Source organism: Salvia miltiorrhiza, chromosome 8 (assembly GCF_028751815.1).
Source record: "Salvia miltiorrhiza cultivar Shanhuang (shh) chromosome 8, IMPLAD_Smil_shh, whole genome shotgun sequence".
Classification (NCBI taxonomy): Eukaryota; Viridiplantae; Streptophyta; class Magnoliopsida; order Lamiales; family Lamiaceae; genus Salvia; species Salvia miltiorrhiza.
Genome location: NC_080394.1, coordinates 37533466 through 37546480, shown reverse-complemented (window position 1 = coordinate 37546480; position 13015 = coordinate 37533466). Strand labels below are relative to the sequence as shown.

The 13015-nt window shown below is 34.5% G+C and overlaps 4 protein-coding genes across 9 annotated transcripts; 2 read left to right on the top strand and 2 right to left on the bottom strand.

The window, feature by feature from the left end:
- Window positions 1-175: 175 nt before the first annotated feature.
- LOC130996615 (uncharacterized) lies at window positions 176-1805 on the top strand. 2 transcript variants are annotated; one of them, XM_057921913.1, is made up of 4 exons: window positions 176-541; window positions 750-889; window positions 954-977; window positions 1017-1805. In XM_057921913.1, exons 1-4 carry the CDS (start codon window positions 244-246, stop codon window positions 1575-1577), a joined length of 1023 nt encoding a protein of 340 aa, XP_057777896.1. In that variant the 5' UTR covers window positions 176-243; the 3' UTR covers window positions 1578-1805. The 2 variants fall into 2 exon arrangements, with proteins under 2 accessions (XP_057777896.1, XP_057777895.1); XM_057921912.1 differs by having other exon boundaries at window positions 954-1805.
- Window positions 1806-2726: 921 nt separating this feature from the next.
- LOC130996616 (uncharacterized) lies at window positions 2727-4118 on the top strand. The gene is made up of 3 exons (XM_057921914.1): window positions 2727-3059; window positions 3143-3782; window positions 3858-4118. The coding sequence occupies exons 2-3, from the start codon at window positions 3222-3224 to the stop codon at window positions 3954-3956; spliced, it is 660 nt and encodes a 219-aa protein (XP_057777897.1). The 5' UTR covers window positions 2727-3059; window positions 3143-3221; the 3' UTR covers window positions 3957-4118.
- A 172-nt stretch (window positions 4119-4290) lies between these two features.
- On the bottom strand, window positions 4291-7990 carry LOC130996610 (uncharacterized). Of its 4 annotated transcripts, none has more exons than XM_057921905.1 (5): window positions 7692-7990; window positions 5969-6617; window positions 5237-5899; window positions 5017-5151; window positions 4291-4498 (listed from the first exon to the last, which is right to left on the bottom strand). In XM_057921905.1, the coding sequence occupies exons 2-4, from the start codon at window positions 6605-6607 to the stop codon at window positions 5047-5049; spliced, it is 1407 nt and encodes a 468-aa protein (XP_057777888.1). In that variant the 5' UTR covers window positions 6608-6617; window positions 7692-7990; the 3' UTR covers window positions 4291-4498; window positions 5017-5046. The 4 variants fall into 4 exon arrangements, with proteins under 4 accessions (XP_057777888.1, XP_057777887.1, XP_057777889.1 ...); XM_057921904.1 differs by lacking the exon at window positions 4291-4498 and adding an exon at window positions 4587-4772; XM_057921906.1 differs by lacking the exon at window positions 4291-4498 and adding an exon at window positions 4587-4766.
- Window positions 7991-9388: 1398 nt separating this feature from the next.
- LOC130996612 (uncharacterized) lies at window positions 9389-11986 on the bottom strand. Of its 2 annotated transcripts, none has more exons than XM_057921907.1 (5): window positions 11738-11986; window positions 10605-11248; window positions 9866-10525; window positions 9617-9749; window positions 9389-9470 (listed from the first exon to the last, which is right to left on the bottom strand). In XM_057921907.1, exons 2-4 carry the CDS (start codon window positions 11235-11237, stop codon window positions 9645-9647), a joined length of 1398 nt encoding a protein of 465 aa, XP_057777890.1. In that variant the 5' UTR covers window positions 11238-11248; window positions 11738-11986; the 3' UTR covers window positions 9389-9470; window positions 9617-9644. The 2 variants fall into 2 exon arrangements, with proteins under 2 accessions (XP_057777890.1, XP_057777891.1); XM_057921908.1 differs by lacking the exon at window positions 9389-9470 and having other exon boundaries at window positions 9866-9919; window positions 10062-10525; window positions 11738-11980.
- Window positions 11987-13015: the final 1029 nt, after the last annotated feature.

Genomic DNA, 13015 nt, shown 5'->3' with positions numbered 1-13015 from the left:
TGGGTAATACTTATATTCACATAAGTATACATTTAAGTATGAAAATGTATATCTTAGGATAAATAAAAGTGAGTATTTCCATTAGGGAGTAAATATTTCCATTTGGGTTTATTATTGAAAGGTTAGGGTTTAGTATTTAGTGTTCCCTATTTAGGGTTTAGTTTTCCGCACCCTTATTGCACCGCTTCTCCTTTGCAAAGCGCGGCCGCCGCTTCCGCCTCGCTCTGGCATTTCTCTGTCACCATGGATTATGCAGGCAACAGATCGATTATATCTTCCCCTCCCCGAGTTGGAGACAAGAGCAGCAGCATTGAAGATGATTGTTGTTTGCAAATCGATGGTGGTCGGTATTTGGCAATTGATAGTGGTGGTGGAAATTATTATCTTTCCGACCACCCCACATCAATTAAAGGCCAAAAAATTCCAAACGAAAGGTCAGGTGTTCCTGTTTTTCAAGTAGATCGTGGCGGTGATTATTTTGAGCTCGTCACATTTGGAGTCTTAGCGGGTGATTTACGCCATATCTGGACTGCCGGGGACGGTAAGCTAAATTTCTATTGTTAATTAGTAATAGTCTGCAATGATTCATAAGTCAATTTGTTTCATTTTGTTTCCCATTTCCCACCCTTGGGGTATTTGCTTCCTTTGTTTCGAGAGTTGGGGGTAGTTTCAACAAATAATTCTTTGAGGAATAGATCATGTGTTTGATCATGAACAATATCTAACTACTAATTGGTGTGTTTGTGTAGAAATCTTATTCAATGAACTATTTGATCTTGACTCGGAAGAAGAGATCCTTGCACGACCAGTGTTTCTTCCCCCGGCTGTTGCCAAATATCCTAAAATGCCTCAAAAGGAATATGTGCCTACGGCTTACGACCAATCTACGGTGAGTATTTCTCTTCGATTGATCATATGTTTTGAAAATAATATACTCCTTGTAATAATTGCAGACAAAAAAACATTGTGGTCCGCTTATCCTTTGCAAAGCGCCGCCGCCGCTTCCGCCTCTCTCTGGCATTCCTCTGGCCCTCTCTATCGCTATGCATTATGCAGACCACAGATCGATTATATCCAGCATTGAAGATGATTATTGTTTGCAAATCGATGGTGGTCGGTATTTGGCAATTGATAGTGGTGGCAATTATTATCTTTCCGACCGCCCCCAACCAATCAAAGGCGAACAAATTCCAAGCGAAAGGTTGGGTGCGCGTATTTTTAAAATTGATCGTGGTGGTGATTATTTTGATCTCGTCGGATTTGGAATCTTAGGGAGGAGTGATGATGCTACCTTTGTTGGCGGAGACAAAATCCTATTCAATGATATATTGAAACAAGTTGGATCGGCATTGGAAGAAGAAGCGAGGGGGCCAGAATTAGTGTGTGTTCCCCCCTTTGTTGTCAAATATCCTAAAAATAAGTCACATGATGTGCCTTTTTTTGACCACATAATGAACAGAGTCACATTAAAAACAGTTAGTGTGTTTGTTGACATACGTAAAGCTGCTAGGAAGCTTAAGAGAAGCCATGAAGTGGAGTCACATAACACGTACTATGCTAACTGTCGAGGAGCATGAACCTTTAATGAGTTGCTGAAAAAAAGACTATCTGGATGTATATTTAGCTGCTCATTTCTATATTAATATGCTTATTTATGTTGGATTTTTTAACAAAGTCTTGAGAATAGACTCGTGGCAGTGAATCTTCTGTTAGTGTTTATGAATTATGTCGAATCTTTGAAAAAAAGACCAGTTTGAGAATATTGTTGGGATTTTGTGTTTGTTTTATGGAGTATTATATGTTAGGGTTTAGTTTTCCGTGTTTATGTTTAAAAAATATTGAATGATGGTTATTACTTATATTCACATAAGTATACATTTATGCATGGAAATGTATATCTTAGATAAAATAAAAGTAAATATTGTCATTTGGGTTTATTATTGAATGGTTAGAGTTTAGTATTCAATGTTTAGGGTTTAGTATTCCCTATTTAGGGTTTAGTATTCAGTGTTGAGGGTTTACAAAAAATGGAAATGCAACAAAATGGAAAAAAAGGAACAAAAAAAGAAAAAAAATAGAAAACCAAAAAAAAGTTGAAACAAAAGTAAAAAAAACCAAAAAAAAAAAAGAAACAGAAAAGCCAAAAAAAAAACCCAAAAAGAAGGAACAAAAAAAGAACAAAAACATGGAAAAGGAGAAGGGGGTTTCGAACCCTGGACCCTCGAAAGGGTAATAGTAGATTTCAGCCACTACACCAATTAACACATTTTGAATTGATTTAGAAAACTTTTAACATATACATATGTGTCCCACACAAGTCCAACTCTTAAAATGAAACTTATTCAAATTTAAATTGTGTTCCACCTACACACAAAATGGGTAATTTAGTTGGAAGAGGTATTTCTTCTTCACTTTTTCAATCTTAAATAAAATTAATCAAACAATAAATCTAATGCAACCATATTACGGCCATTCACAAATTAGTTCAATAGGAATTCTTTTAATTTATTTAGTTTATTTTTTAAAATAAAAATAGCTTTTAGTAGTTATTTTATTGTATTGTCTATATTAATTGTATCTATTTTTTATTTTAAAAAATTACAAAAAAAATACAATGTGAACATAAAATAATAATTATTTTTATTTTTTAAAAAAAATTAATAAATCAAAGTGGTAACATTACAATGTGGCTGTATAACATTAATTACTCTTAATTAATCAAACTCGACATCACTGATTTTCAGCCTGCTGAATATTTCTATTGTAGCTATCACTATCAGTTTTATAGATTTCGTAGCGTAAGCATCTACTATGATCATGTTAAGGAATGCAAATCTTACTCATGTGATGGTGCTATGAAAATAGAAGTAGTTAAGAAAGGATCTGAAGCTGCTGCATCTAGAGATGGAGTTTTCACCATGAATACATCATCTTTCATAATCTCTGATGATCTCCACATATTTCCAAATGAGACAGGACTCTTAGGTATCATTAGCTTTCTTGGCATTACAGACATGGACAATGCCGTGCAAATCAAAGTGGATTTGGGCTTCACTGAGGTGATTCTTGTTTCCATAATCTCTATCTTTCTCCCATTCATTTTTCTTTAATTTACCTTAATTGTTATCCCTATTTCTGTTAGATTATGAATTTGTTGAAGGCATCCTTGACGTCCTCCATTATCGGACATCATCCTAAGTAAAACAACTCAGATTTACTATATGGTGTCTCAACCTCACACTGCGAAGGAAGAGAATCCCAATAACTCTGGGAATTTAAGTTTGAAAGTGATGATACAACAATCTACTGGTAAGCTTTTGTATGCTCAAGCTAATGAACACTTTGTAGAGTTTCTCTTTAGTTTCCTCTACATCCCATTGGGAGGAGTTGAGCATCTTCTTGCCGGTAACACTTGTGTTAAGGCTATAGACAACTTGTATCAGAGCACATCCGACCTTATAGATAGCAAGCATTTCATTACCCTGGATACAAAAATGAAGCTAATGAAACCCAAGCTTCCTCATGGCTATATTTCGGAAGGCTGCATTTTCCCTCTCATTGAAGAAAGATTGCCTGCTGACTACAATGATAGAAGCCAGTTTTCTAGTGTTAAGTTTCCCAATGGGAAGGAAAGTTATCTTAAAGGATCCCCAACTTATCATGTTGCGGATGATTTAACCGTTACCCCTTTTTGCATTGCCTCGACACTTTCCTCTCTTAAAGAGCAGAAAATCTCGATATCTGATGTCAAAGAAGTGGAGATGCAAATAGGGCTGAAAGAGGTAAGTGTATCATTTGAAATCTTGATTGTTATATATTTCTGAATGTATGTGTTGAGATGAAATGTGTTGGTGCAGGCTTGTAGCATACTGAAAGCCTCTCTTACTTCTACTACTGCTCTCACTGATGCTCTACTGAGTGGCAAATCGATCAAACAGCCAAAGAGAGAAGTGTGATATCCATGCTTCCTAAGTTCCTATATATGTTGCAAATATTGGCTTATATGTTATATCAATAGCTATTGTGCTTCATTGTTATCTTAAGTTATGGATCTTTATTTTCCATTCGTTTGGATATTTTTTCAATATGCAAATACTATCTCGTTTGCTTCGAGTTTATTTGTGCATGATTAAGCATAATATCGAATTTTATACCGTCAAAAGCAAATTTTACAAAAAAAAAAAAATTAGTCATCTCTTACTCACCAAACCAATAAATTCCTTGATGCTCTATCTGCAGTATATTAGCAAATATTTTGCAATTTAAAACAAAAAATTCAATTATAAAATCTAAAGGAAATATAAAATATTCTTAAACAATATTCAACAATGTAACAATACACTTCAATGTAAGCATGCACTATGATCTTGCCGGTCGTTGCAAGAAATGCAGAAGACATTTTATGAAGAAAGAAGTAGCTGAAAAAGTGTCTCAAGCTGCTTAGAAAGATGGAGATTTCATCATTTACAGAGCACCATCTTTCATAATCTCTGATGATCTGCAGATATTACAGATGCAGATGTGGTTGAGGCTGAGGCGATGAAAGTGACGATTGGGTTGAATGAGGTGATTCTTGATTCTATGTGATTCTATCTACAGATTCATTCCTTTTTTTCTGTTTTTTTGCTTACAAATTGTACTTACATATTGTGATTAGATGTTGAGTTTGCTGAAGGATTCCTTCACTTCCCCAACTCCATTGTCAAACCTCATACCAAATAAAGCAAGTGTAGTTCTTGATTCTCATGAGCCGAGGACTATGAGTTCTGCTCCTATATGTAATAGTTTGAACTTGTAATTGATAGCTATGGTGCTTTATTTTCTAGTCATTTTGATGTTTTTGTTCTTCAAGTTACTTGATTATTCACCTCTAAAATTGATGATCTTGTGTTTTATTCTGACTATATCAGAAAAAACAGACCCCTCTATAAAATTATTTAAGTTCAGATAGTGAACAGATTTCCTTGTCCTAATCAAGAATTGCAGCTATTAATACAAGCAATCAAGATTACTTACATAGGCGGTAAAATGATTGAAGTCTTGTGATCAAACTAAGGGTTCTTGCTTCGGTTGTTTGGTCGATATTTGATCGAGCAGAGCATCAGTGAGAGCAGTAGTGGATGTAAGAGAGGCTTTCAGTATGTTCAAACCCTGCAACAACAAACTTTGTCTCAACATCTTAAATATACAGAAAAGCATCATCTAACTCAAAGGTTTCATATTATTATTACATTACCTCTTTCGGCCCGATTTGCAGCTCCACTTCTTTGACATCAGATATGGGGATTTCCTGCTTATTGAGGGTAGAAAGGATCGAGACAATACATAAAGGTGTCACAGTTAAATCGTCTGTCACATGATAAGTTTGCGGTGTTTTAAGATAACTCCCCTTGCCATTAGGAAACTTATCAGAAGAAGACCATGAGATATAACTATAGTTATCAGGTAAGCACTCTTCAGTGAGGAGAAGAATGTTGTCATTGGAAATACAACCATGAACCACATTGGGTTTGGTTAGCCTATTTCTCGTATTTGGTGTCTTGAAATACTTGTCATCGATAACCACAGCTGTGCTCCGGTACAAGTTGTCTATAGCCTTAATACAAGTCTTGCCGGCCAAAAGGTGCTCAGCTCTTCCCAGTGGGATATTGAACAAACTAAACAGAAAATCGACAAAATCTTCCTCAGCTTGAGCATACAATAACTTACCACAAGACTTTTGTACCATGACTTTCAAAACTATCTTCTTGGAGTCGGTATTGTCCTCATTCTTGATCTGATTTAATGAGGTCTCGGGTTCAGATCCCACAGCTACAGAGTTCACATGTCTTGCTTTACTCAGTAAGAGGTCCGAGAATGGAGTTTGGGAGATAAATGACGCCTTCAACAAACTCATAATCTAACAATAGAGGAGGAATAAGTGAGAACAAAAATTGTAAAGAAAAAATTAAAAATGTTGATGTTTCACCTCACTGAATCCAAAAGTCACTTTGATTGGCTGAGCCTTATCCGCATCTGTAAGGCCAAGAATGCTGATGATTCCTAAGAGTCCTATCTTATTTGGAAATATCTGCAGATCATCAGAAATTATGAAAGGTGTTGTATTTATGGTGAAAACTCCATCTTCAGAAGCAAATTGACACTCTTTTTCATGTTCCTCTATTATCATCTGATGTCTATTTGCGCATTGTAGGCACATAGGGGTACTATCATGGTACATGCTTACACTACGGATACTATGAGGAGGGGGATTTCTACACGTGAAATATTCAGCGGGGTGATAATCGTTGTAATCAAGTTTCAGCCTTGCGTATTCATCTTCGAATGAACTTGCAGGATCGAGCAGAGTCTGCTTGGCACCCTCTGTCCAGAAACCGGTGAAATCAAGATCTACTAAGCTATGGTACAAACTGCTTAAGCTACCAATGGTAGGTGCCTCGTCTCCATAGTGCTTCTCAAGGACTTTGATAATTCTTCCCAACGGCAAAGTCAAGAAGCTTAACAAAATGTCTGCGAAATGGCTGTCAGCTTCTACAAAGAGTACCTTAGTTTTCTTTTTATTTATCATCACTTTCAATGAGAACTCTGCATCTTTAGCATCATCCATTCTCGAGGTCCTACAAATCAAGAAAATTCCGATTGACGATATTTAGATCAAGAACAAGTACATTGTCTCACTAAATCTGAAAACTTCAATTATTATGTAAGTAAAGATAGATCTTCACTATGCCGAAAAGATGTTCATATATGTATGCTGCATCAATAAGAATACAATAAAATTTCTTGCATGCGTGTGCTGATTTAGCGGTAAAATAGTTAACGTTTGAGGCATTTAGGCTCAAGTTCGAGTACACCGTGGCACGGTCTTGTAAAATATTCCAATCTCCTCCTCAAAAAAAATCTTGAGCTAAAAAATAATTCCATAATATACATGATATACCTCAACAGAAAATAAACTTAAAGGTGAGGTCTAATAACTAAAATATTTAAACTTGAATTTGATACAGAAGTCGTCACTGCACTAATTAGTTTATATGTGTATTGATCTAATAGTAGAATATAATTAATGTTTGAGGTTAAAGGTATCAAGATTGCTATTTGGACATAATATGTTCATATATAAAATGGTCAAATATATAAAAATCGATCAATTTAAAAATTTTGGCTCAAAATAAAAAAGGATTAATTTAGTTAATTAAAAATAAAGACAGCTACAATGTGAACAAAATTTTAAAACTAGATAATTTTTTTTTATTTTTTTTAAATCGAAAATTTTAAATTAATTCTATTTTGTATATATTTGTTAAGTTCGAATCCCCTGCCAAATGATCTTTAAAATTATTTATTCATGGACCCAAAAAAACCCATTTTTTCGTCAAATTCTGTCATTATTCAAAACCAAAATCTAGTTTCCTGAGAGTCCAATTAAATCCTTCATAAAGACTAAAAGAAAGTCGAATTAAACATCTCTTACTCGGGTAATTCTATCTATATCAAAGCCTATTTTTCAGAAAAAATTAAAATTTGGTGTATTTTATTTCAAATTTTAAAGATTGCGAGCAAAATCAAAATCCGTCTAAACTTTATGTATTTTGCGGCAATTTACCCATAAACATAGTAGTAATTAACTAATTAATAAACAATTAAAAATAGACACAGTGTGAACAAGAGATGAATAAGTCAAGAATTACCTGATTTCCAATTTATAAAATTGGGGATTTTCAGAGAAAAAGACAGATTTTCAAGTCAACCCAGAAGAAAACATGTTGTTGGATGAGGGTGGCTGAGCTCGCGGCGGAGGAAGGGTGGCTGCGACGGTGGTTTTGAGCGGCTAAAAGTGAAGAGAGGAGTGGATAGATGAGTGAGAGAGAAGAGAAGCACTGGCATTATTTGGCTACTAAAGCAAAATGGAGCAAACAGTTGAGCTATGCCATTGGCGAATCTTTGCTTTTTCACTTTTTTTTGAACTTCTTTTTCTGTTTTTCAACTTTTTCTTTTCCATGTTTTTGGTTTGTCGGTTTCACAAAAAGTACTATTGCATGACTTTATTTGACGCAATTGTAATTTAATATGTTTGAACAAAAAAGTAGTTAAATACTTTAACAAATATATTTATTTAAAACTTTTGATTAAAAAAATAGTTATTTTTATTATTTTCTCCATATTTTATTTTTTTATAATTTTTAATATTTTTTAAAAAATTGTTATTTTTAAAGCATAAAAATTACAAATAAAAAGTAAAAACTAAAATAATTACTAATTTTGTTATACAATATTTATAAAATAATTAATTTATTTTATTTTAATTAGAAATAGCTTTGAAATTAATTTATATTAAATGTGAAACTAAACACATTATGAATAAAATATAAATTGGTGGAAACTAGATCCACAGTGATATTAGCAAAATCAGAGTTTTTAATGAATGAACAAATAACAAAATTAAGACGTCTATTTTAGACTCGAAGATCTTAATTAACTGGCACAAGAGAATACTTCTTTGGAAACTCATAAATTATGTATCTTGATTTTCCATTCGTTTGAATCTTTTTTCTATATGCAAATACTATCTCGTTTGTTTCGAGTTTATTTGTGCATGATTAAGCATAATATCGAATTTTATACCGTCAAAAGTAAATTTTACAAAAAAAAAAAAAAAATTAGTCATCTCTTACTCACCAAACCAATAAATTCCTTGATGCTCTGTCTGCAGTATGTTAGCAAATATCTTGCAATTTAACACAAAAAATTCAATTTCAAAATCTAAAGGAAATATAAAATATTCTTAAACAATCGTTGCAAGAAATGCAGAAGACATTTTATGAAGAAAGAAGTAGCTGACAAAGTGTCTCAAGCTGCTTAAAAGATGGAGATTTCATCATTTACAGAGCAACATCTTTCATAATCTCTGATGATCTGCGGATATTGCAGACACGGATGTGGCTGAGGATGATTTAACTGTGACGCCTTTCTGTATTCATTCGAGCTTTTCCAGTCTCGATGAGCAGAAAATCCCCATGTCTGATGTCAAAGAAATGGAGGTGCAAGTCGGATTGACAGAGGTAATATTATTTGAAACCATTGTTATTACCTTTGTGTATGTTTAGATGTTGAGTGATGAAGTTTGGTGGTGTGGTGCAGGGTTTGAACATATTGAAAGCGTCTCTGACGTCGACTTCTGCTCTCACTGATGCTCTGCTCAACAAACAACAAGCCAAGAGTGACATTTTGAACAAACAACCAAAGAGAGAGAGCTATGAGTTCTGCTCCTATATGTAATAGTTTGAACTTTGTTATTGATAGCTATGCTGCTTTATTTTCTAGTCATTTTGATGTTTCTGTTCTTCAAGTTACTTGATTATTCACCTCTAAAATTGATGATCTTGTGTTTTATTTGATTGTATCTTGTTTTAGTTTGTAATGTGTAAATGTAGCTGCAACCATTTGCTCTCCATTTTTTGCTCAAGACTGGAATGATCACAATACAAGATGATAAAATATATCAGAAAAAACTGACCCCTCAATAAAATGATTTAAAGTTCAGATAGTGAACAGATTTCCCTGTCCTAAATCAAGAACTGCAGCTATAAATACAAGCAAACAAGATTACTTATCTAGGCAGTAAAATGATTGAAATCTTGTGATCAAACTAAGAGTTCTTGCTTCAGTTGTTTGATCGAAGTTTGATCGAGCAGAGCATCAGTGAGAGCGGTAGTGGATGTAAGAGACGCTTTCAGTATGCCCAAACCCTGCACCAACAAAATCCGTCTCAACAAAATCCGTCTCAACATCTAAACATATGTACAAAAAACATCGTCTTACTCAACTCGAGGGGGAAATCAACAAACATTTCATATTACATTACCTCTTTCAGCCCGATTTGCAGCTCCTCTTCTTTGACATCAGATATTGGGATTTTCTGCTTATTGAGACCGGAAACGATAGAGACAATACAAAAGGGTGCCACAGTTAAATCATCTGTTACCTTATAAGTTCGTGGCCCTTCAAGATAACTCCCTTGGCCTTTGGGAAAATTAACACAAGAAAACCGTGAGACATACCCAACAGGCAAGCATTCTTCTGCAAGGGGAAGAATGTTGTTTTTGGAAGTACAACCATGAATCAAATTGGGTTTGATCAGCCTATTTTTCATATCTGGGGTCTTGAAATACTCGTCGTTTACAAGGTCACTTGTGCTCTGATACAAGTTGTTTATAGCCTTGATAGGTGTCTTACCGCCTAGAAGATGCTCAACTCCTCCTAGTGGGATGAAGAGGAAACTGCATAGAAAATCTACAAAATCTTCCTTAGCTTGTGCATACAATAACTTACCCGTAGATTTTTGTATAATCACTTTCAAAATCATCTTTTTGGAGTCGGGATTATGTTCATTCTCAATCTGGTTTAGTGATGAGGTCTCGGCTTCAGGTTCCACAGTTACAGAGTTCGCTTGTCTTGTTTTATTCAATATGAGGTCCGAGAATGGAGTTTGGGAGATAAAGCATCCCTTCAACAAACTCATAATCTAAGAATTAAGAACACTAAAGGTTAGAATAAGTGAAAAAAAAATGAAGGAAAATGTTGGTAAGAGAATCAAGAATCACCTCACTGAATCCAAAAGTCACATTGATTGGCTCGGCCTTATCCATGTCTGAAATGCCAAGAATTCTAAAGATTCCTAAGATTCCTGTCTCATTTGGCAGTATCTGCAGATCATCAGAGATTATGAAAGATTTCGTATGTATGGTGAAAACTCCATCTCTAGAAGCAGCTTGAGGCCCTTTTTTAGCTACTGCTTCATGCATCGAATTATGACCGCATTTTTTGCAACTTTGGATACTATCGTAGTACATGCTTACACTACGAAATCTATGACCACAATATGTACAAACAAAATATCGAGCAGGCTGATAATCTGCAATGTCGAGTTTAAGCCTTTCATATTCTGCTTCGAACGAACTTGCTGGATTGAGGAAAGTCTGCTTAGCACCATCTGTCCAGAAATGGGCATCATCAAGATTGGCTAAGCTATGGTACAAAGTGTTTAAGCTTCCAATGGTAGGTGCTTCGTCTCCATAGTGCTTCTCGAGGATTCTCATAATTCTTCCCAGCGGCAATGTCAAGAAGCTTAACAAAATGTCTGCAAAATGGCTATCAACTTCTGCAAAGAGTACCTTAGTTTTCTCTTTATCTATCATCACTTTCAGTGAGAAGTCTACTTCTTTAGCATCAGACATTTTGGAGTGCTCTAGCAATGAAGAAGATGCAGATTGACTTCAATTGTAATGTAAGAAGGCAGATCTTCAATATGCTAACAAACTGATTAAGTCACCATACATTCATTTGATTCAATTTGCACGTGCAGTTATTCATTTACAAAATTCCAGCGTTAAGAATAACATAAAAATTGATTTTCGTCAAATTCCTATCATCCTCCAAAACCAAAACCTAGTTTCTAAAATTCCCTCAAAAAAAAAAATCTAGTTTCTAAAAGAATGCAATTAAATATCTTTTTCATTTAATTTCAGTTTGACAAGCCACAAATAATAGTACGTTTTAATTTTATTTTTCTATCCTTCTTTTCCCCTTTCGACTAATTCACCTACAAATCCAACAGAAACAAAGCCCAATTTCTAAAGTTGGAGCACAACCTCTCTTAATAAACATAATAATTAACTAATTAATGAAGAATTAAAAATAGACACAGTGAACAAGAGATGAATAAGTCAAGAATTACCTGACTTCCAATTTATAAAAATTGGGGATTTTCAGAATACTGATCTTCAAGTCTAAACCAGAAGAAAAAGTGTTGTTGGATGGGGGTGGTTGAGCGCGCGGCGGAGGAAGGGTGGCTGCGGCGGTGGTTCTGAGCTGCTAAAAGTGAAGAGAGGAGTGAGAGAGAAGCACTTGCATTATTTGGCTACTAAAGCAAAATGGAGCAAACAGTAAAGTTTTGTAAATAGAAAAGAGTAAAATATTTGCCACTAAGCCAATTGTTAATGCTTTGAAGTTAAGTTTAGGGATTCCTTGGACCTTCATGCTGCGAGCTACAGTCACCATTGGTTTTTCCCTTTTTTTTAACTTCTTTTTCTGTTTTTCAACTTTTTCTTATTTATGTTCTTGGTTTGTCGGTTTCACAAAAAGTACCAATCTATTCAAGCTGAACACACAACGTTAATATACAAAAAAAAAATAGAATAAAGATTTATTACTCCCTCCGTCCACTAATTTAGGACCTAAGTAGCAAAACACGAGTTTTAAGAAAAAATGTATTTTTATTAGTTGAGTGAAGAAAGGGACCCACAATTAATGTATTGTTTATTAGTTGAGTGGAAAAAAAGTGTATTATTTTAGGACCCACCAATTAAATATAAATAAAAACTTACTAAAAATGAATAGGCCTTGAGTTGGTGGACGTCCCAAAAAGGAAAGAAGGCCTTGAATTAGTGGACGAATGGAGTATTACTTAAAAAATCTTTATTTCTTTTTCTCTTTTTTTGAAATAATTAAAAAATACACTTCATACGAGTTTTAACAAAAAAATTGAAAGATTAGATTTTACTGTTAAAAGGTAGTATTGGATCCATCAAAATATAAAAGTAAAGGGTGAGTATTTTGTAAATATTGAATGTGAATAGGATTTCAAGAATAAAGGAAGTTTCTAAAAAATGAAAACACATAATTTTTGTCGACGGATGAAAATAATACTAGCTCCCTCTGTCTCAGTAGAATAGTATTACTCCCTCCGTCCCAATAATCTTGTCCCACTTTCCTTTTTGGTTTGTCCCAATAATCTTGTTTCATTTCCTTTTTAGGTAATTTTAAGGGCTAATTAATTTTTGCTTAAACATGATTTTAATTAAACTCTCCCTCTAAAATCACATCTACCCATCTACGGCTCTCTCTCTACCAGCTCTCCTTTCTCCCTCTCTAATTCCGCTCTACCATTTTCCCTCTGTAAATCTACCGGTGCCGCCGCTCCCTTCCCATCTGTTCCGCCGGCGCCGCCTCCCAC

Bases quoted from the DNA above. Each gene is read 5' to 3' on its own strand.
- LOC130996615 (XM_057921912.1), top strand. From the start codon at position 244: ATGGATTATGCAGGCAACAGATCGATTATATCTTCCCCTCCCCGAGTT. The intron at 542-749 runs GTAAGCTAAATT...GTGTTTGTGTAG, and splicing joins TATCTGGACTGCCGGGGACG to AAATCTTATTCAATGAACTA. The intron at 890-953 runs GTGAGTATTTCT...TAATAATTGCAG, and splicing joins CGGCTTACGACCAATCTACG to ACAAAAAAACATTGTGGTCC.
- LOC130996616 (XM_057921914.1), top strand. From the start codon at position 3,222: ATGGTGTCTCAACCTCACACTGCGAAGGAAGAGAATCCCAATAACTCT. The intron at 3,783-3,857 runs GTAAGTGTATCA...GTGTTGGTGCAG, and splicing joins TGCAAATAGGGCTGAAAGAG to GCTTGTAGCATACTGAAAGC.
- LOC130996610 (XM_057921905.1), bottom strand. From the start codon at position 6,607: ATGGATGATGCTAAAGATGCAGAGTTCTCATTGAAAGTGATGATAAAT. The intron at 5,900-5,968 runs GTGAAACATCAA...CTCTATTGTTAG, and splicing joins TGACTTTTGGATTCAGTGAG to ATTATGAGTTTGTTGAAGGC. The intron at 5,152-5,236 runs GTAATGTAATAA...TTGTTGTTGCAG, and splicing joins TGCAAATCGGGCCGAAAGAG to GGTTTGAACATACTGAAAGC.
- LOC130996612 (XM_057921907.1), bottom strand. From the start codon at position 11,237: ATGTCTGATGCTAAAGAAGTAGACTTCTCACTGAAAGTGATGATAGAT. The intron at 10,526-10,604 runs GTGATTCTTGAT...CTTAATTCTTAG, and splicing joins TGACTTTTGGATTCAGTGAG to ATTATGAGTTTGTTGAAGGG. The intron at 9,750-9,865 runs GTAATGTAATAT...TTGTTGGTGCAG, and splicing joins TGCAAATCGGGCTGAAAGAG to GGTTTGGGCATACTGAAAGC.